The following is a 23687-nucleotide window of genomic DNA, read 5'->3' on the forward strand; positions in this document are numbered from 1 at the left end:
GCCTTGCAAAAAAGATTATTTCCAAACACCTTCCACTCTGTGTGTGTGTGTGTATAGGGGGGTTTCTGTAGGGCCTTCAACTCTACCCAGGGGGTTGGTAGTACCTGCAACTCTACCCAGGGGGTCGGTAGTACCTGCAACTCTACCCAGGGGGTCGGTAGTACCTGCAACTCTACCCAGGGGGTTGGTAGTACCTACAACTCTACCGCGGGGGTCCGCAGTATCTGCAACTCTGTACTGGGAGGTTTATTACCTGCAACTCTGCATTCAGGGGTCTTCAGAATCTTCAGCTCTGGGAGTGGGATGGCATCCGTCGGCTCTGTAGGGGGGGGCAGCACCTGCAGCTCTGTATGGACGGGATAGTACTTGTAACCACCCGGGTGGGGTGGGGGAGGGTGGGGTTAGTACTTGCAACTCTTTACCTAGGGAGGATCGTTAGTAACTGCAACTCAATACCCAGGGGGATCAGTAATTCCTGAAACTCTGCATTCTGAATAAATTGCAATACGACCTAGATAGTTTGTTCCTTTATTTACTACGAAATCATGCATACAAATTATATAATTTACATATCATTTGCATATTCTTTTTCATTACCAATCAAGACATGCGAACAGTCTGTAATTACTGCACAAAATATCAAATAAAATGTTAGAAAGTGATTTATTGGTGTGACAGAGAACATTATTTGACTGAATGTGGTATACTATTTGTCGTGTTAGTGAGAATGTGTTAGTGACACAATAACTTCACTAATTCTATTCCTGCGTGAAAATATCATGCACAAATTGAGCAAGTCAAAATGAGATAAAAATATTGACTGTTTCTACTTGACTGATTACTGGTGATACACATTGAAAGGGAATAAGCATTGGTGTATGTGTTCAATAAAGTAAATCATTTATCTTGTAATCAATATCATTGGAAATGTATCTCCCAAATCCCATGGCAATACTAGTCTTATTTAATTAAGAGATTAATACAGTACATTTTTACTCATAATTGTGTACGTTGTACCAGTTGTTCCTCAGATTGATTGCATGGTTTTGATGAAAATAACTTGTACATTGTAAGTCGTACGGTGAAGTACTGGTTGTCGAAGAATTGACCTCTGATTGACTGCATGCATGATTTTGACAAAAAAATAACTTGTAAATTGTCAGTCGTAATGGTGTAGTAGCATTTACCTCAGCCATAATAGATTTAATTTCAGTGGACACAAAACAGACCTGAAATTGAACAAATATTTTTTTTCAGGTATTGTCGAAATCACAATATGCGAGAAAACTACTCGTCAATGCATTCCTCAATTAATACTACATGTACTTTATTAATCTCATTGTCCCTCTTAGAATATGATAACATGAATTGTATAAAAGTTCTCAAAAATAATAGTACAGCAACACATCTAAGCAAAATTTGGCAAGAAAACTACTAGCCAATGTGTTCCTCAATTAATACTACATGTACTTTATTAATCTCATTGTCCCTTATAAAATACGATAACATGAATTGTATAAAAGTTCTCCAAAAATAATAGTACAGCAAGAAAACTATTAGCCAATGTGTTCCAAAATAATACTACATGTACTTTATTAGTCTCATTGTCCCTTATAGAATAAAATAACATGAATTTTATAAAAGTTCCCCCCAAATAATAGTACAGTAACATATCGAACGAAATTTGACAAGAAAACTACTAGCCAATGTGCTACTCAATTATTACTGCATGTACTGTATTAATCTCATTGTCCCTTATAGAATACGATAACATGAATTGTATAAAAGCTCTCAAAAAATAATAGCACATATTTCAGAAATAACAAGGTGATTATTAAACACGCCAGATTAATTTGTGTTCATAGCAGGCTGTGAAAATATAATAAACCTAAAATGTAATAAATACACAGAATATTTATGACATTTTTTGTTCACATTGTATCGTGCTCAATAAGCTCAAAACATTATAGGGAACTTGTGTGTTATTATATAAATATGTTCACAGTAAACTTTAGAAAACTTAAATTAAGTGTGAATAACTCCATGTATATATGGTAATGATCTTGTCTGTTCAGTAAAACAACATCACTGTAGATGAGCAGGAAACTGGCTGGATGTAATTATCAACCCACTGGAACGAAAATTATGAAGTGATGAAGTGTGTGCTCTAGGTCTCAATGATCCAAGAATATTTTCAGTCCTGGTACAACCATATAAATCAACAAGAGATAATTTGGCTTCAGTCACATCTTTCACAATGAGTTGATTCAATTCCATAAATCTGAAAACTGGAAATAAATATAAATCAGTGATCAATGGGGTAATTGATTCAATCAGATAAAAATAAAACCTAATGTTCTAATTTAAGACACTATTTACCTTTAATATTTCTTTGATAAATATGGCTTTACAAATTTCTCCACCAGATCTTTCCTACTTATCTTCTTTAATAATGTTTCCAACCATTCTGTGTTGTGATAGCTGATTTTGGTTTCTTCACGCAAACATTGAAACACTGCATATACAGTTTCCTTTTTCTCTAAATCCCCCTTCCGTATCAGCTGATAAACATCACATAGATCTTTCAATGTTTTCAATTCATCTGTAAAAAGTGCAACAAGCCAATATAAGTATGGCAAACTTTGTGTTGATTTTCTCAATCTTGTGATATATGAAATGACTAAATTAAATATACCTTATATAAAATATGAATGATATTTTATTTTTGGCAGACATACTCACTACTGTGGTATTATGATGTAATTTAAAGTTGAAACATGAAAAAGATCTGGAAAGAATGTTTATAACCAAATGTGATTATTAATTTACCTTTTGCTATTTCTTTAGCAATATCAAAGAGTATTTCATTGAATTCCACTTCTTTGGAAACTGCTGGGCTCGTTGACGAAGAGGCGCCTTCAGGTAAACAATCTTCTATAGTGACAATAATAAACAATTCAAGTGAATAGACACATAGACAATGCTAAGCAGTGTTTATTGATATGAAAACATAATAATACTATTGCATTATGAAATAATTTACAAGTGGAGAACAAGTTGTATATATTTAATATACACAATCATTATCGCATAATTCATATTCATATCTTTAACTTCATACTGAACTTAACAAACACACCCTCAATATGATACCAACTACAATCATCAAAGCTAGTGATTAACACGCCTGAAAGGAAAGGAAGACCCATTCGCCACTTGATGCCCTCTCCCAAGAAATAAGTGACCAAATAATAACCAGACCTATAATATTGAATATGTATAGACCATCTACACTTCTCATTTTTCTACCTTATACATACCAAGCCTTGAACACACTATACCATTCACATGTATATCTACTCTATACTATACTGAAGACTGTACCTACCTATCACTGATCACAACATATACTATCAATATACCAGCTGTCAGTTACAATCCATCCACACTGATATATCTATACGATATACTGAAGACACCACACCACACTTTGCATCGAACACATCATACCAACAATGTATTGGTTCAAACAAAACAACTCAATGAGTATGGTGTTGGTGAAAAACATCAGTAGAACAATCAATCATTCTTTGAATTATAAACTATACTAACCGTTTTCAGTATCTGTGAGTTTAGCGGGAGTACAATGATTCGGTGATTCACTTCTGACAGCAGCTGTAACTATTACAAACAATAAACATTTTTAGATGTTAGGATATTGACATATGAGAAAAACAATCATCATCATGATGATTTACTGAACAATGTTCACTACATATATTCATTATTCACATATTCTCTGTATGTGTAAAGCTGACTGATGTTTAACTAATGTATTTAAATATTGAGGTTTTTCTAATTTGAAATACCAGAAATAATGTATTGTGAATTTATTTGGAAAAACTTAAACCAATATATCATAATGTCCAATGTGTGTACCAAGTTTGAATGAAATTCACGCATACATGACCTGGATATAGTATGTGAATATTAGTGAATAATGATTTTGATGAATTTGTTGCATTATTATGGCCATTCACTAAATTGATGCATGTGCATATGCATTCCTGATTAAAACAAAATGGCCACCAGTTGAGCATTTTAAATCAGATCTGAAAAACAAAATGATGCGCATCAAGGTCATAAAATGTTCAATGCATGTACCAAAACCATGAACACTGCAGCCACACAAAGGTATGAATCAAATGACAAATGTGTTTGATTTTGATGAATTCTTCATACAAACATAGTCAGCATTAAATGTCAAATAGTAAAACAAAATGACTGCCATTTGGTATTCTAATCAAGCACCAACTATATGATACCAGCTGTTTGTACAATCCATTCACACTCCTGGTATATCTCAAGTGGTATATTAGGTCTATACTGAAAACTGCACTGTACCTACCTATCACTGATCACACCAACATATGATACCAGCTGTTGGTACAATCCATTCACACTCCTGGTATATCTCAGATGGTATATTAGGTCTATACTGAAAACTGTACTGTACCAACCTATCACTGATCACACCAACTATATGATACCAGCTGTTGATACAATCCATTCACACTCCTGGTATATCTCAGGTGGTATATTAGGTCTATACTGAAAACTGCACTGTACCTACCTATCACTAATCACACCAACATATGATACCAGCTGTTGGTACAATCCATTCACACTCCTGGTATATCTCAGATGGTATATTAGGTCTATACTGAAAACTGCACTGTACCTACCTATCACTAATCACACCAACATATGATACCAGCTGTTGGTACAATCCATTCACACTCCTGGTATATCTCAGATGGTATATTAGGTCTATACTGAAAACTGTACTGTACCTACCTATCACTGATCACACCAACTATATGATACCAGCTGTTGGTACAATAAATTCACACTCCTGGTATATCTCAGGTGGTATATTAGGTCTATACTGAAAACTGCACTGTACCTACCTATCACTGATCACACCAACATATGATACCAGCTGTTGGTACAATCCGTTTACACTCCTGGTATATCTCAGATGGTATATTAGGTCTATACTGAAAACTGTACTGTACCTACCTATCACTGATCACACCAACATATGATACCAGCTGTTGGTACAATCCATTCACACTCCTGGTATATCTCAGGTGGTATATTAGGTCTATACTGAAAACTGTACTGTACCTACCTATCACTGATCACACCAACATATGATACCAGCTCTTGGTACAATCCATTCACACTCCTGGTACATCTCAGGTGGTATATTAGGTCTATATTGAAAACTGTACTGTACCTACCTATCACTGATCACACCAACATATGATACCAGCTGTTGGTACAATCCATTCACACTCCTGGTATATCTCAGATGGTATATTAGGTCTATACTGAAAACTGTACTGTACCTACCTAGCACTGATCACACCAACATATGATATCAGCTCTTGGTACAATCCATTCACACTCCAGGTATATCTCAGGTGGTATATTAGGTCTATACTGAAAACTGTACTGTACCTACCTATCACTGATCACACCAACATATGATACCAGCTCTTGGTACAATCCATTCACACTCCTGGTATATCTCAGGTGGTATATTAGGTCTATACTGAAAACTGTACTGTACCTACCTAGCACTGATCACACCAACATATGATACCAGCTCTTGGTACAATCCATTCACACTCCTGGTATATCTCAGGTGGTATATTAGGTCTATACTGAAAACTGTACTGTACCTACCTATCACTGATCACACCAACATGATATGATACCAGCAGTTGGTACAATCCATTCACACTCCTGGTATATCTCAGGTGATATATTCGGTCTATACTTATCACATCAAATTGTCAGTATACTAAATCTACTATTAAGATATAGCTATACTGTTAAGAAATATGGGCAATGATAAAACAGAGGGTATAGTGGTGTACATGTATATATGTTATACCTATTTCACATTCTGGGAAATGATAAAACAGAGGGTATAGTGGTGTACACGTATATATGTTATACCTATTTCACACTCTGGGCAATGATAAAACAGAGGGTATAGTGGTGTATATACATGTAGTTCAGCTGTGCTTATTAATATACTTGACAGTGGATCTTTAATGCATACCTCCTAATGTTACTCCTGAAACAGCATAACTTGTCTTTCCACTAGCTTGTATTCTGTAATAATATCTCGTATTTGGTTTGAGATGTTTATCCTTAACACTATTGTCTCCAGTATGTGGAACGTCATCCCATTTAGTCTCCTTTGCCATCCAGCGCTGAAGTTTGACTTTTGATGGATGTTGCTTCCTTTGGATAGTCAATTGTGTTGCAGACACTGTCTTGATGGCACAGATAGCAGGTGTATTGTGTGAGTGATCTGCAATATGAATGGTTTATCAAATGTGTGGTTATTACATTTCACAAAACATTTTAAATTTATTCATTTATTTATTTGTTTGGTTATTCACTTATATATTTATTTATTTATATCAGGTCAAGATGCATAGAAAACATGGTAATTTACACTCAATTCTTTACATGGTACTCCACTTGTTACAAAAGATATTGTGTCATCTAATACAGGAATGAATGTCAAAGTCAACTTTCTCCCTTCATAGGTTGGGAAAAATACACATTACTGATTTTTGGATTGTAATCATGTGCATGTTGTACACCAGAAATTCAATTATGTATATAAAATACAAAATAATTATCATCCTTACTCACTAATTGTATTGAATTATGAAATTGTTTGGTGAAAATATTGAATAATATTGGGTGTTTTGGTTTAACATAAACACTATTGAACATTTAATTGCTAACATTTGTTGATTGACAGAACAAACCAGTGTCCAATGTTATAAAATGTTTCAATTACATCACTGTAACTTGTAATGTTAGAAGTTCAATTTACATTCCCACTCTGTGTGAAACATCAATCCCAGAACAAGTTAAACACTTTTAGATAAAACAATAAGAACAAACAAAGCTTCCTAAGTCAGTGAGTGTCTATTGTTTACATGTATAGCCTAATTTAGTAGGCTCACTTGATTGCAGCTAATTTCTCATTATTCATTCATAATATTTGTATGAATTGATTAAGAGATGATTTCACAAATTGGGAATGCACTTTGTCAAGAGTTATGGATATCCCAAGATTTTGGTGTTAATAAAAGAAACATACTTACTAGGATAAGTTGTGTCAAACCAGAATGACAAGTCATGAGGTTTAAATAGATTCCCTTTAGGGCATCGGCGTGGTTCTCTACAACAACACTGATCTTCTTTCGAGGAGCCAAAGACAACACATCCATCATCTTCTCTAGTATTTGACGGATCATGTTTACCACAGTGACACTTTAAACTGTGCTTATATGATAAACCAGGCCTGTATTTCTTGATGATTACGTCTAGGTTATCATCTACAGCTTTTCTGATTGTTGGACCACAGTGTGCCAGATTGGAAACCTCATCATCATCATCGTCATGATCAAATGTCACAGTCAAGACTATGTCAGAACCTTCCTTCTTTATAGTAATGATAGTCGTGGCGTTCCAATAATACTGTGCTGCATGTTTGTATAACACCGGATGATCTGTCCAAACAGATGCACACCTCACCACTAACTGATGGAAAACTGCATTCGGAAGAAAATTATCTGGAAAATGATAATGCAGAGCAGGACTTGTTGTTGTGTTAGGTTTATCTTGAAGAATAGATGTGTTGCTGGTCAGCATACATGGCATTATAAATTTTCGCTTGCCTGGTTGTACTGGTGATGATTCCTTTACTTCACAAATAATATCAAACTCCTTGAATAATTCAATCAAGATACTCTTATCTTCTCGCCTCTCCTTTGTTTCCAACGCTTCATTCAAAAGCTCTTCGCTCAATTTACCATCTTCTTGTAAGACTTTAAGGAAGCATTTTTGTTTTGGGGGAAGATGTTTATCCAATGCGCAGGTGATAACAATCCTGAACAACTCTTCAAACCACTCCGGCTTAATACCAACTTCCTCTTCCAGATGGACCATCTCCCCAATACTGTAGTAAAACTCCAGTGCCTTGTTAAAGTCCTCTTCATTCATGTCAATATCATTTGCTAGCTCAAGGGCCTCTTTGATTGTTTTAATAGGTCTCTTTGTATCAGCAACTGTGGTTTTCAGTTGAAGTTCGAACTCCAACCACTTGCAGTTAACTTTATACTTGAACCAATCCGACTTTAAAATCTTCTGGAGTTTATCTTTAAGCAATGAAATACTGCCACTCTTCCCATCGCCGCCATCTATGGAATAAACCACTTCTGGGACCTTATTGTTGATAGCATAAAGGGCCTCGATTTTCACAGCTATTTTGTGGGTAATTATGTTTGACAAAAAATCATTAATTTCATCCAGACGTGTTACAGCCTCATCCTGTATAAATATAAATGAACATTGAGCAGCAATGAGCCATGGCTACATTCCATTATACACTTTGATACACCCTTGACCCTATACTGCACGAGAGGTGACAGGGAGAATAGGTGATGTGACAACTACAAACACCACTAGCACATCAGGGGGACACAATAGTTGACAGATTATCACAAATTTAGAACTTTTGGGGTATTGAGGCGCAGATAGATCTCCTAACAAATTGCCACAAAAGTCTTTTATATTTGACCCAGAATCATTCATCTTTTTGCCACATCGCTGAACGTCCAAAAAACTTGTCATGACAGATGGCACTAGCATTGAAAGCACTGTCCATCACCTGGGACAACATTGATATGCATTCCCGTTGTTTACTGATATATTAGTGACACTAAAGAAGTTGGCCCTGTCAAACAATACAAATGGCACTGATAGCTCCTCCGGTCACAAATAATAGACCAGCCAATACTACTCAACAACTCAGCAAAAAAATAAAATGACCAAATTTGAGTGTGTCACTTTAATTGAAAATTACAATTCTTAGCATTCTCCTTAGTTAGTTAGTCTCCTTAGTTATTCTCCTAAGAAATATAGTATATGTTGATTTCCCTGTTTTATATATAGTAGATATTCTTGCAGCTAAATCTTTGTATTGTCGCCACTGTGATGGTGCTGATTTTCCTGCAAACCTTTGGTTAATGCTAAGAAACGACACTTGAGACCAATTCTTGGCTGAGAGCAGAAGGGGTGTGAGCCACGGTCAAGCGTCGTCGCCGAAACCTGTTCCGTGATGTGAGTCGCAGATTTGATTCACATCACGGAGAGATTAGCATGGTACTTGATCGAGGCCAGTAAACGCAGGGGTCACCACCCGACCGTCGTTGCGGATACCATTTCCGTGCACAGAGTCGCATGTTTGACTCTATTCACGAAGAATGGCAGCGTGTTAATCGAGTGGTGCCCGCATGCACTGCGATGACAACCCCTAAATTATGAGATGGCCGGGAATGGCGCAGCGACAAGCAAGCCGAGGAATAAGTATAAATATATGTTGTGGCATTAAAGTACATACTGTGATGTTGCTCGTGATATATAAAATGCAAGAGGTGGTCGACACGACTGAAAGTGAAATAGATGATATGAACGCGTCAAGGTAAATGTCTAAAGCGAAATATAGTTCATGTAAATAAATGTAACGAGGTAATAATGAGCGAGTACAAAGTTGGATGGTTGAAGGTAGCACCACGGCATAACACAAGTATGTGGATGTGGCAAACAAGATGCCAGTGTGAGAGTCACGTGAGGTTGAGAATCCACAGGTAGTAGGAGGTGGCGTCTAAGATGAATGTCCGCAGAGGAATCGAGGCACATCTTGTAGCATTGACGAAGGTGTGTCAATATACACTTAATATGCGTCGCTTCGCCATCTTCCTAGAATCTTGATTAACCAATCTGGCATGTTTGCTTCTGCTGCGGTTGTCGCTGCCCCTCGTCTGAAGCTGTGGGTTGTGTACAGGCGTGGATTTTTGATCCCAGCTCTAGTCAACAGGTCACGCAAGTGGGTAGTTAGGTATTGACGTGTAAGCCAACTCCCTGAGTGGAACTGGAAGGCAGGCATTTGGGGTGATGGGGCACAGATACTGCGATACTCGGTGTACGCATGAACGGCACAGACTGAGGTGAATGTAGGCGCAATTTTGATGATGCAGCCATGACGAAAAAGATCTGTTTAGGAGGCACGTAACTGGACGTGTAGCTCGATTGCACATGTTATGTCTTCGATCAATAAAGTACCGGTTTTGTTGAAATGCTGGGGCGACGTTGCAGTAAATTCGCTGACTCTTAGGAATCCAAAGAAGGCAACCGTAAATGCTGACCATAGCATGAGTTTGTCATTTGTGTGGATGAACTGGTGCGTTCGGAGTGATTCTTTCAGGCGTCTTAGAATGTTCATAGTGATAGGGAGTTGTGGTTTCTTGATGTCCCCTAATGACCTTTTGATGCCAAGTTGTGTACGTTGTAACTGTACGTTGTCCAAGATGTTGTCTGGTTGACCTGAGTCAGTGTGTAGATGGATAATGGCCACCAGATAGACCTTAATGGTTTTGTACGTTATGCCAGTCTGAGCTAGGTAGGTGGCGAATCGTATGGTTGTTTGTGGTGTGACTGGGTATGCTAGTAGCCAGTATAGGTCACAGAAGTTGTGGTAGCGGTTTTGGCCAACTTGGTATGTTTGACGGGTTGAGTCTGCGATGCTGCATTGCATGTACAAATGTGCTTGTGCTGCTAGGGCTTGTGTACTTCAATGTGTGGCTGGTAGTTCTGAGATATGATGCGCTCTGGGAGTAGATCGGGTGGAATTGGAGTAGCGGTGTGGTCGGCTGTTGGAACCAGTTGCTTGAAGCGTTGCATCTGTGAACGAGTAAGTGAATCGGCAATAGAATTATTGACGCCATTAATATGGTGATCATAACATGAAAGTTCCCTTTTGCAGCAACGAAGAAGATTACCGGGACAAGGCGCATGATATTTGAACATCGTGTTGATCCTTTCTTCCAGATGTTAACAACGGCTTCATTGTCACAGTGGAACAGTATGCGTTGACCGTGCCAGGAATGCCCCCAAATTGAACAAGCAATGAGAATATGATACATTTCCTTCCATTCAATGGATGTTGGAAAATATGCTGGCCATGGTATGGTAAACCAATGGCCAATGTAGAAGCCACCGCAACCAATAGAAGCTGATGCATCTGTGAAGAATTTGAGCTTTGGAGCGAGTGACCAGTTGGACTCTAAGAATGATGCGGAACCATTCCAGGATGGTAAGAAGTCACACCACCACTGAACATCAAGTCTGAAGTTTTCAGTCAGTGCAACGATGCTGTTGATATTGGTGACAGAGGGACTGCACTCAGACTTTCAAGAAATCACCATATATTTGAATGGTATGGCCATATATTTAGATGGTATGTTCCTATGTTTGACTTCATTCTATTTGCTTGGCTTTGTCTGGCATATTTTGTGCTAGCGTGTAAAAGGTGTAAACGTAAGAGATGGCAGATGGACATCAGCAGGATCAGATTCACACAGATGGACTTGAAAACGCTCTGATATCACTTTGCAATATATAAGTGATAAAAACATCTCGTAACCATAGTGAATATGATTCCATGTCATTTTTTATGACTTTCTCTTTGTCGATGAGAACTGACAGTTAAATATTAGGATTGATATTAAAACGTTGCTGAAATACATCTCCGGAGGTAGTTTGTTACTTGTTAAGGAATAGGGCGTGGAATGACTCTGCCAGAGTAAATGGTGTACAGCTGAAAAAATTCAAGAACCAATTTGAATATGCCATTAGCAATCCAGTTGTTTTTGGGTTGATTGTCACACTGTAGGATAACATCAGTGCTATGCTGAAATAAAGAAATTAAACATGTTATCATTCCTTTCTTGTAGCTCTAAAATGTGCATGAATAAAAATTAAATTATCACAATAGATGAGATATGCATACCAATTATATATTTTAGTGCAAGACATGTAATTTTAAATAGATAACATAATATACCTTATATGCTTCCGTACGTCCAATTCTGCAAGGTTTTCCGGTTTGTTTGTATCGTACATCAGTGAATATGTCAAAACGGAGGAAGATGTGCAACAGGGCCTTCAGATATAAACTGTACAGCTTGTGTGATGATTTGTTTCAGGGGCCTTTCTCTTCAATTTTTGTAGCACTTGAAAAACATTGGCCGAATGGGTATGCTCATTTACGGTACCAATGACTTTGTCTCCACATACCTTAATCGCCTTGCAATTGTAACATGGCCGTTTGACACATTTGTAAGATACATGTATGACCTCGTTAGCAAGAGTCTTTAGCTAGACATAGATACAGTCAAACCTGTGTTAAGGGCCACTTGTATATCACAGCCACCTGTCTCTAGCAGTTGCAGAGGAACAGTCCCTGCATAATTTAAGTATTAAGTACACTGTATATAGCAAACACCTGTTTAATGTTGCCAACAGAATTTAGCAAATTTGAGGGTCAAAATGGCTGCCAGTCAGCCATATTTCATCGAATCATAACGAAAATTGGCATGCATATCATACAAAAAAACACATATTATACATTGTCTGTATGCCAAGTTTGAACGAGATCGGTCAAAGGGTGTCCAAGAAATGGCTCCAGACGGAAACACGGCTGGACGGAATCAAAATTAACAGTCCCCAAATGGTGTCAATAAAACCTTCACTAATGATTGCCATGTCAGTGTCAGTTTTATCTATTGTTTCATCTACTGTTAAGGTATAGATGCAGGTTCTTGGACACTTCTTGGAGTGCAAATGGGGGGTTCCAACCAAGGTAACTAAGACAGCATCGCAGAGATGTCCTTTTAATTTACAGGAATTTTACTAAGATGTTATGTTTGTGTATTTTGATACAGAAAAGATAGGTACTAATGACAACAATAGCAGTGGTGTTTGCCCAATGCATTGCACTTTAGCTGGCAATGATACAGTATAGAGATTTTTGATCTGACTATGATACAAGCTGACATATAGATGTATTCCAACATGTGTGATGTATGTGCCAAATATGAATGAAATCCATAAGCTTTTAGCTCCCTACGACACCCAATATGCTGTGTTACATGATGATTGGTCTGGATGCCTTGGCCTAAACAAGTCATAACATGCAGCGAGTCACAATCTCTATCTTTCAGCGATAGTCTTTCACACTGACTCAGTCACCTGATGGACTAATTAAAACCAAAGACCTGTCAAATTGGCCTCCCTTATTTTAATTCCATGGTTGAACCTGGCCTTTTGTACAACAAAGTGGGCAGCAGACCCTGTGCCGAGTGTGCACACAAAAGTGAACAATGTATACTAAGCATCAATGTTCGCATGCCAAGCAGATAAAAAACAGCTGTTGCCAGCAAGTTGTGGCTCACTTTCCAGATGGGTTCTGGAAAAGAACAGCTTTGAATACTCAAATGTGGACGCAATATGTTTACAGCCAAGATGCATGAAATGAGAATTCTAGCTAACTCGCGTACGTGTTGTGATATACAGCATTATACCATGTTTCTGGCATCAAGGTACCGGAAGTCACACATTTCACATTATACCTCTGAGACCTAGCGTTTAACACCACTGCTTATCATAGCCTGGTCTAATTGTTGTAGCTCACAGGGTCATTCACACACACATTGACTTGCTACTGAACTTTCTGTTGGGCTTGGGTTGAGACAGCATTGCTAAAGGAGCTGCTTCAGGTAGACCCCAATTCACTCCAATTACTTACAATACTGGCGAATCACTCTTTGGAAGCTGCTGTGCTTTAGCACAGAATGGAATGAACCTGAATATTCCACATTTATTACCCATAATCCCTGGAGGGACCAGGTGGAAGCTAGCATTAATTATAATTTTAGGGTAAATAGGCTGGCAGTAATAAGACCAACATTGTCTAACTTTAGATAGACAAATATCTAACTTATAGTATGGAAATTGCAGTGACAAAATATAGCTGCAAGCAGCGATTACCGGCTTTCGATGCTATGCCTGAGTTAGCGCTGAATTGCATTCAAGCAACAGAGTTATGACATTGCACTTCTGTGATATCTAGGGTAATGGAGACATGTACTGTGATCTGTTTACTATATACTGTAGGCAAATTGATCGCAATGTATGTTGATCTAGTCACAGTATGGTGAACTGATTACACTATTTGAATTATATGACCATATATGGTCATTGAACATGTTAACAATTTATCTTGTTCAATGCCTTCAATATAGCATTGTCTCAATGTTTGTACTTGCAATAGTGCCTGAGATATTAGTAATATGCACATTTAATGAGTTCTATGACCATATGTGGTCATTGAACATTTTAGCCATTTCTTTTGTACAATGCCTTCAATACGGCGTTATTTTCATATCTCTAACTTCAACAGTGATCGAGATATTATAGATATGCATATTTAATTAGTTCTATGACCATATATAGTCATTGAACATTTTACCCATTTCTTATTTCCAATGCCTTCAATATAGCATTGGTTCCATGTTTGTACTTGCAATAGTGCCTCAGATATTAGGGATATGCATATTTAATGAGTTTTATGACCATATATATTCAACAAATATTTTGGTCAATTCTCTTGTCCATTGTCTTCAATATAACATTAGTTCCATGTTTCTACATGGAATAGTACTTGAGATATTTGAGACTTGCATATTTAATGAGGTCACATGACCATATATGGTCATTTAATGTGTTAGTTACATCTCTTATCCCATAGCTTCAATATTGCACTGGTTGCATGAATGTACAGGGCCTCCCCCCTTTCTCATGATGCTTTGTATAGTACAATAAAAAAAAATTGAAAAAACATTCTAAAATCATTTTCTAAAAAACGGCTCGTCGCCTGGAGACACCGTTTGGAAAAATAAATACTATGGCACTTGATCTTTCAAAATATATGCAGGGTTAGTGAATTAGTAAAAAAATATGCAAATGAGTTGCAAAACAAAATTTCTGAAAATTCTAGTAAAAAAAGTCACGTGACCGCTAAAGATTTTTTTGATGATATTTGTAGCCCTTTTTCCACTGCTGCTACCATAAAAAACTGGGAGCACTCAGACCCTCAGAAAGGTGTGCAATTCGGCATTGAAAATTTCGCCTTTAATCCAAGATGGCGGCCGAATGACGTCACATATCGAAAATCGGAAACTTTGACGTTTTAGAGAATTGCATATAGATTATGTCTACAAAGTCTTGAGTCAAGTGGGCAACCCGTCTTCGAGAAGAAGAGTTTTAAAAAACGGCAGAATAAGAATAAGAATAATAACAAAAATAAATATAGCTGCAAGCAGCGATTACCGGCTTTCGATGCTATGCCTGAGTTAGCGCTGAATTGCATTCATGCAAGAGAATTATGACATTACACTTCTGTAATATCTAGGGTAATGGAGACATGTACAGTGATTATTTTACTATATACTGTAGGCATATTGATCACAATGTATGTTGATTTAGTCACAGCATGGTGAACTGATTACACTATATGAATTATATGACCATATATGGTCATTGAACATGTTAGCAATTTATCTTGCTCAATGCCTTCAATATAGCATTGTCTCCATGTTTGTACTTTCAATATTGCATGAGATATTAGTAATATGCATATTTAATGAGTTCTATGACCATATATGGTCATTGAACATTTTAGCCATTTCTTGTGTACAATGCCTTCAATGTGGCGTTATTTTCATATCTCTAACTTCAATAGTGATCGAGATATTATAGATATGCATATTTAATGAGTTCTATGACCATACATAGTCATTGAACATTTTAGCCATTTCTTATTTCCAATGCCTTCAATATAGCATTGGTTCCATGTTTGTACTTGCAACAGTGCCTAAGATATTAGGGATATGCATATGTAATGAGTTCTATGACCATATATGGTCATTGAACATTTTAGCTATTTCTATTGTCCAATGCCATTAATATACTGTAAAATGACTAATTTTCACTGGGTTTAAATTTCACTGATTTACCATTTCGGGCATATTCAGTGGGTTTTAAATTCACGGTTTTGTCATTTAGATAATGTGTTCTATGCTAAATTTTACATATTCACTGGGTTTTAATTTAGCGCATTTTTCCAGTCAGCGAAATAAGCTAAATTATAACCCAGTGAATAATTACCCCCTTTACAGTAGCATTGGTTCCATGTTTGTACTTGCAATAGTGCCTAAGATATTAGGGATATGCATATTTAATGAGTTATATGACCATATATGGTCATTGAACATTTTAGCTATTTCTCTTGTCCAATGCCTTCAATATAGCAATGGTTCTATGTTTGTACTTGCAATAGCGCCTAACATATTATGGATATGCATATTTAATGAGTTATATGACCATATATGGTCAACGAATATTTTAATCAATTCTCTTGTCCATTGCCTTCAATATAACGTTAGTTCCATGTTTGTACATGGAATAGTACTTGAGATATTAGAGATTTGCATATTTAATGAGGTCACATGACCATATATGGTCATTTAATGTGTTAGTCACATCACTTATTCCATAGCTTCAATATTGCACTGGTTGCATGTACCTATCTGTGATAGTGCTTGAGATATTTCAAACAGAATGTAGAGGGCCCTCCCCCCTTTCCCATGATGCTTTGCATGGTACAATAAAAAAAATGTGAAAAAACATTCTAAAATCATTTTCTAAAAAACGGCTCATCGCCTGGAGAAGCCGTTTGGAAAAATAAATACTATGGCACTTGATCTTTCAAAATATATGCAGGGTTAGTGAATTAGTCAAAAAATATGCAAATGAGATGCAAAACAAAATTTCTGAAAATTCTAGTAAAAAAAGTCACGTGACCGCTAAAGTTTTTTTTGATGATATTTTTAGCCCTTGTTCCACTGCTGCTACCATAAAAAACTGGGAGCACTCAGACCCTCAGAAAGGTGTGCAATTCGGCATTGAAAATTTCGTCTTTAATCCAAGATGACGGCCGAATGACGTCACATATCGAAAATCGGAAACTTTGACGTTTTAGAGAATTGCCTATAGATTATTTCTGTAAAGTAACAGGTCAAGTGGGTAACCCGTCTTCGAGAAGAAGAGTTTTAAAAAAACGGCAGAATAAGAATAATAATAAATATAGCTGCAAGCAGCGATTACCGGCTTTCGATGCTATGCCTGAGTTAGCGCTGAATTGCATTCATGCAAGAGAATTATGACATTACACGTCTGTAATATCTAGGGTAATGGAGACATGTACGGTGATTATTTTACTATATACTGTAGGCATATTGATCACAATGTATGTTGATCTAGTCACAGCATGGTGAATTGATTACACTATATGAATCATATGACCATATATGGTCATTGAACATGTTAGCAATTTATCTTGTTCAATGCCTTCAATATAGGATTGATTCCATGTTTGTACTTGCAATAGTGCCTGAGATATTAGTGATATGCACATTTAATGAGTTCTATGACCATATATGGTCATTGAACATTTTAGCCATTTCTTATTTCCAATGCCTTCAATATAGCATTGGTTCCGTGTTTATACTTGCAATAATGCCTAAGATATTCGGGATATGCATATTTAATGAGTTCTATGACCATATATGGTCAGTGAACATTTTACCCATTTCTCTTGTCCATTGCCTTCAATATAACGCTATTCCCATGTTTGTATATGCAAGTGCTTGAGAATTTAGAGACATGCATATTTAATGAGTTCTATGACCATATATAGTCAACAAATATTTTAGTCAATTCTCTTGTCCATTGCCTTCAATATAACATTAGTTCCATGTTTCTACATGGAATAGTACTTGAGATATTTGAGACTTGCATATTTAATGAGGTCATATGACCATATATGGTCATTTAATGTGTTAGTCACATCTCTTATCACATAGCTTCAATATTGCACTGGTTGCATGTACCTATCTGCAATAGTGCTTGAGATATTTCAAACAGAATGTACATGGCCCTCCCCCCTTTCCCATGATGCTTTGCATGGTACAATAAAAAAATGTGAAAAAACATTCTAAAATCATTTTCTAAAAAACGGCTTGTCGCCTGGAGAAACCGTTTGGAAAATTAAATACTATGGCACTTGATCTTTCACAATATATGCAGGGTTAGTGAATTAGTCAAAAAATATGCAAATGAGATGCAAAACAAAATTTCTGAAAATTCTAGTAAAAAAAGTCACGTGACCGCTAAAGTTTTTTTTGATGATATTTTTAGCCCTTGTTCCACTGCTGCTACCATAAAAAACTGGGAGCACTCAGACCCTCAGAAAGGTGTGCAATTCGGCATTGAAAATTTCGCCTTTAATCCAAGATGGCGGCCGAATGACGTCACATATCGAAAATCGGAAACTTTGACGTTTCAGAGAATTGCCTATAGATTATCTCTGTAAAGTAACAGGTCAAGTGGGTAACCCGTCTTCGAGAAGAAGAGTTTTAAAAAAACGGCAGAATAAGAATAATAATAATAATAATAAACATTACAATAACAAAAGGCTTTCGATGCTGAAATGCATCGAAAGCCTAATAAACAAAAGGCTTGCTGAAGCAGCCCTTTTATTTTGGATTATTTGGTCAGGGAATAATAATATACCTTTGATATTTTATCTGCTTTAGTTGCAACAATTACTATCTTCGGGTACTTATTATCTTTACTTTGAATAGCATATGTCAATATTGTATTTACCCAGTAGAGAATAAAGTCTAAAATAAGAAATAAGAAAAAAAAAGGGTTAGTTCTTTTTGTAGTTATGCACGTCAGGTTTATAAACATTAATGGCAACAGTAAATATATATTGATGTATATGCATTTATCAACAATTTTGGACTCATAACATACTTGTTCGATGTTATATTAATTAATTTTAACTAATGTATTGAAAACAAATTTGTTTCAAATTATGTAAATTATAAATGACATCTCAGCATCAAAACCACAATTTGACATTTTTATACAAACCATTCTGTTTTGCCATAGTATCAAACAAATCTGCCATGGGAATAAGAAAGCACATTAACATTAAGGTCACTAGTTTTTCATTAACAGGAAATCACACAATTTTCAATCTGTAATTACTCTGTGTGGTGTTAAATTTTGTGTATTTATTATGTCTTGAGTGTAAAAATAAAATTCACATAGTGATCATTGCCATCTAGTCACAGTCTTTTGACCAACAATATCAGTAAAAGTGTGTCAGAGAAATAAGTAAGACACTTAAAAACAAAGTAGATTGAAACTGTGAAAAAAATGATTCATTGCCAAGTTTGAAACCCTGTCAACACTCAAATATGGTCAGCCACATATCAATTTTTGTTTTTTGCTTTTTTGAACAAAAATGATGCACATTTGTTAAGGATTATCAAAAAAACTAATTAATATGTGAATGTCCACCATTATGTACCAATTTTGTAAATTGGGCCAGGCCAAAATCACGTGAAATGAAGAGCAATAACAAATATTGGTATAGTATTTATGAACTACTCACCCCTTGCTGTTTCCAGTTCATGACGAATCTCTAATTGCCCTTCTTGGTCAGTAACGGGTTCATCCAGTTTCTTGGAAATATCTGTCACAATTATGTACAAGAATTTACCCTGTGTAAAAACCTGCAAAAATAAGTTACTGGTAAATTTCGCCATTGTATTCCACTGCAACACCAAAATAGTGTCAATAACAATTCCTAATATATCGTTTTTGTTACTGTCTATAAGTGACATATGAGAAAAACAGATGCAAGCCTATTACACTGTTGTAAATGGGTTCATAATGGTTTATCTAATAACACTTATGCTGGAATAAGAGAAGTAAACAAGGTTTAGTGTATAAAAGCACTTCGGTGAATTTAAGATAATGAGATCCTATGTTTGCCAAATGCATCTATGCAACATTTTTTTATTTAGAGATCACTGTTTAGCCCAAAGACTTCACAATATTGATCAAAAATTTATGTTGGAAGAGCCAGTTTTTGATATAAGGGTCTAGAAAAATGACAAAGGCATTGAATTGAATTAACACAAATGGCGTCAAACAGATATATCAGCTCTTCGATCGCAATTCTCAGTGAAGGTTCTTGTCCTGATGCATTGCAATGCGTAAGTAAGTATCACTTAGATCTAGCACCTCAAGTAATACATCTTTTTATATGACCTGTGGTGAAATAATCCTAAATAAGTTTATCTAAATACATGCGTTCAAAAAGTTCGTTACTGGTCCAAGGTTACCTGATACATTTGAGAAAAGGAACATACAAGCATAGAAATAAGGATTGGATGATCACTCCCTTGCCTAACAAGGTTGCATTTTCTGCTAGATTAACATATGCCTACTTCAAATTCCTTGGTAATTAACCACATGGGAAACACATTGTCAATGAAGTAAGAGGAGCATTGAGTTGTATTTTTTGTTTGCACTCTACTTTCCAAAGATTGAATGTTCACAGTGGTACTTGCAATCGCAGAGGTTAGAGGAAAAATCTTGAACTTGTGTGTGTGTGTAACAATGTATTCCTTAGCAAAGTTGAAAAAATCCCAAGGAGTGTTCTATACTGCTGTTAATGTACTGTTCATGGATAATTGATAAGTGCTGATAGACACATACTGCTGTACTGATCAATAGTTCAACTGAATGTAAAACAAACAATGCTGCTAACATGGCTTACAGCTTGATTACCCAGCATCGAATAAAGTACTTCAGAAGAGTTTTACTTTGTTTATTTGTTGTACAAACTTGTTTTTGCTAAATTGCAGGAGCTTCCCTAACAGGAGTGCAGGCTTTAATTGTCACACTCAACATTAGCCACAATAAAATGCCTGTAATTCATTAAATGCAACTAACCTGATGTGAAATATAATAAATTTCTTGCCCGCCAAAATCAAACAATGTAAAGCAAAAGTCTTCCTTTTCTGGATCTTTAACATCTTTCAATCTTTCCTCGAGATTTTTATATACTTCTTCATTCTTTCCAACCCGCTCAATTCTAGCTGTACTTCCTTTTACTTCAACTTCACCTTGAGGCACAGCTTAATGTAGAAGAAATTATAACATTACTTACAAAAATGTACACAGCTATAAAGGGAGCATGTTTAGTCAAACCTTTAGATAGTGACCACCCAACATGCTGGCACATGTTCCAAATGAATTTATCTCAGAACAGGGAATAAAGAAATACAGTTCACAAAGGGTAATGACAAACAAGTCTCAAACACTAATGTCAAATACATCAGTCCAAGCTTACTACAACTTACAAAACTGGGATTTCTCTCTAAAAAACCAGGCAAATCTCAATAGGATATACCACACTTAGAACTACTCCTAACATGTGCTTCCAGATTTGAACATATACATGTACCAGAATACAGGAAATTATTATAGAAAATTGAGGGTTAAAAGCCAAACTGGAAACAATGAAAACCAACTGAAGATCAACCATTACACCAACTACACGACCTACAACAATATACAAGATAACAATCTGGAGATACATGCCATTCTACACCAACTAAATGATGAAACATAAAAGTTGTGAAAGTTACAGCTACCACCATCAAAAACTCAATATGATGAATAGTTAATAACACATCTCTATGGACATTGAAATATTTTCTTCAGTAGTCTTGCAAAAGAATCCTGAATAAAACTACCAATATTGTTTGTCTCAAATATGGGATCTAAACTCGTATAACATTACTGCCCCAGACAATTTATTATCATGATTTTTTTAGAGCCAATAATAAAATATGTTTAGCTACTAAAGTCATAAAATACTGTTCAATATCCATTCTAACTATCTTGAGCAAAATTAATTTTTTGGGAAAGTTTATTACACACTGTAATGTACTAAAGCACATTTGTGCCAATTTTTGACAAAATATGATAGTTGTTCTTCAGATATTGGTCTTAGAGACATGTACATACACATCCACTAAGTCAGGCTAGGCTCAAACGTTCTCAGTATGTGTTTATTGCACACAGGGGACTAAACACATTGAAATCATTATGAAGTTCACTTTTCACACTTACATTTTGCACTGCCTGGCCTCTCACTGCTTACATTAGAATATGTATGTTTTTGTTTGTTATGACCTGTGAATAAGAAAGATATAATTAATAAAATCAGTGCCTTAGATGCTGGAAAATCAGTTGGAGATATTGGTGTCTCCCTAACATAGTCAAGTGTGTATGCCATATCATCTCCCCCCTGCCCATAATATCATTTTTTTACTTTGCCAAGTATATTTCTTAATGGCCTTAAATTAGCTAAAGTCATACCAATTCATAAAAAAGGTTTAGCTACTGATATCAACAACTACTGTCCAATATCTATACTACCTATCTTGAGCAACATTCAAATTCCTTGAAAATTAATTATGCATTACCAAAGTACATTTGTGTCAATTTTTAGCAAAATCTGATAGAGACATGTATATATACATCCACTGAGCCAGGCTAGGCTCAAATGTTCCCAGTATGTGCTTATTGCATACATTGAAATCATTAAGTTCCCATTTTGCACTTACGTTTTGCACTGCCTGGCCTCTCACTGCTTACATTAGAATATGTATGTTTTTGTTTGTTATGACCTGTGAATAAGAAAGATATAATTAATAAAATCAGTGCTTAGATGCTGGAAAATCAGTTGGAGATATTGGTGTCTCCCTAACATAGTCAAGTGTGTATGCCATATCATCTCCCCCCTGCCCATAATATCATTTTTTTACTTTGCCAAGTATATTTCCTAATGGCCTTAAATTAACTAAAGTCATACCAATTCATAAAAAAAGGTTTAGCTACTGATATCAACAACTACTGTCCAATATCTATACTACCTATCTTGAGCAACATTCAAATTCCTTGAAAATTAATTATGCATTACCAAAGTACATTTGTGCCAATTTTTAGCAAAATCTGATAGAGACATGTATATATACATCCACTGAGCCAGGCTAGGCTCAAATGTTCCCAGTATGTGCTTATTGCATACATTGAAATCATTAAGTTCCCATTTTGCACTTACGTTTTGCACTGCCTGGCCTCTCACTGCTTACATTAGAATATGTATGTTTTTGTTTGTTATGACCTGTGAGTAAGAAAAATATAATTAATAAAATCAATGCCTTAGATGCTGGGAAATCAGTTGGAGATATTGGTGTCTCCCTAACATAGTCAAGTGTGTATGCCATATCATCTCCCCCCTGCCCATAATATCATTTTTTTACTTTGCCAAGTATATTTCCTAATGGCCTTAAATTAGCTAAAGTCATACCAATTCATAAAAAAAGGTTTAGCTACTGATATCAACAACTACTGTCCAATATCTATACTACCTATCTTGAGCAACATTCAAATTCCTTGAAAATTAATTATGCATTACCAAAGTACATTTGTGTCAATTTTTAGCAAAATCTGATAGAGACATGTATATATACATCCACTGAGCCAGGCTAGGCTCAAATGTTCCCAGTATGTGCTTATTGCATACATTGAAATCATTAAGTTCCCATTTTGCACTTACGTTTTGCACTGCCTGGCCTCTCACTGCTTACATTAGAATATGTATGTTTTTGTTTTTTATGACCTGTGAGTAAGAAAAATATAATTAATAAAATCAATGCCTTAGATGCTGGGAAATCAGTTGGAGATATTGGTGT

General features: G+C 36.0%; 1 protein-coding gene across 1 annotated transcript in view; it reads right to left on the minus strand.

The window, feature by feature from the left end:
- Positions 1–512: 512 nt before the first annotated feature.
- Positions 513–23687, minus strand: part of LOC144347881 (uncharacterized) — a 41605-nt gene continuing 18430 nt past the window's right edge. Inside the window, exons 6-16 of the mRNA XM_085494715.1 lie at positions 23552–23614; positions 22060–22122; positions 20875–21059; positions 19526–19646; positions 18634–18743; positions 7203–8430; positions 6137–6391; positions 3613–3681; positions 2830–2934; positions 2380–2602; positions 513–2288 (exon numbers count right to left, since the gene is read on the minus strand). Of these exons, the coding sequence (XP_085350841.1) occupies positions 2382–2602; positions 2830–2934; positions 3613–3681; positions 6137–6391; positions 7203–8430; positions 18634–18743; positions 19526–19646; positions 20875–21059; positions 22060–22122; positions 23552–23614 (2420 nt within the window). The 3' untranslated portion in view covers positions 513–2288; positions 2380–2381. The remainder of the gene's footprint in view (positions 2289–2379; positions 2603–2829; positions 2935–3612; positions 3682–6136; positions 6392–7202; positions 8431–18633; positions 18744–19525; positions 19647–20874; positions 21060–22059; positions 22123–23551; positions 23615–23687) is intronic.

The sequence above is a fragment of the Saccoglossus kowalevskii genome, chromosome 20, assembly GCF_978046115.1.
Source record: "Saccoglossus kowalevskii chromosome 20, keSacKowa6.1, whole genome shotgun sequence".
Classification (NCBI taxonomy): Eukaryota; Metazoa; Hemichordata; class Enteropneusta; family Harrimaniidae; genus Saccoglossus; species Saccoglossus kowalevskii.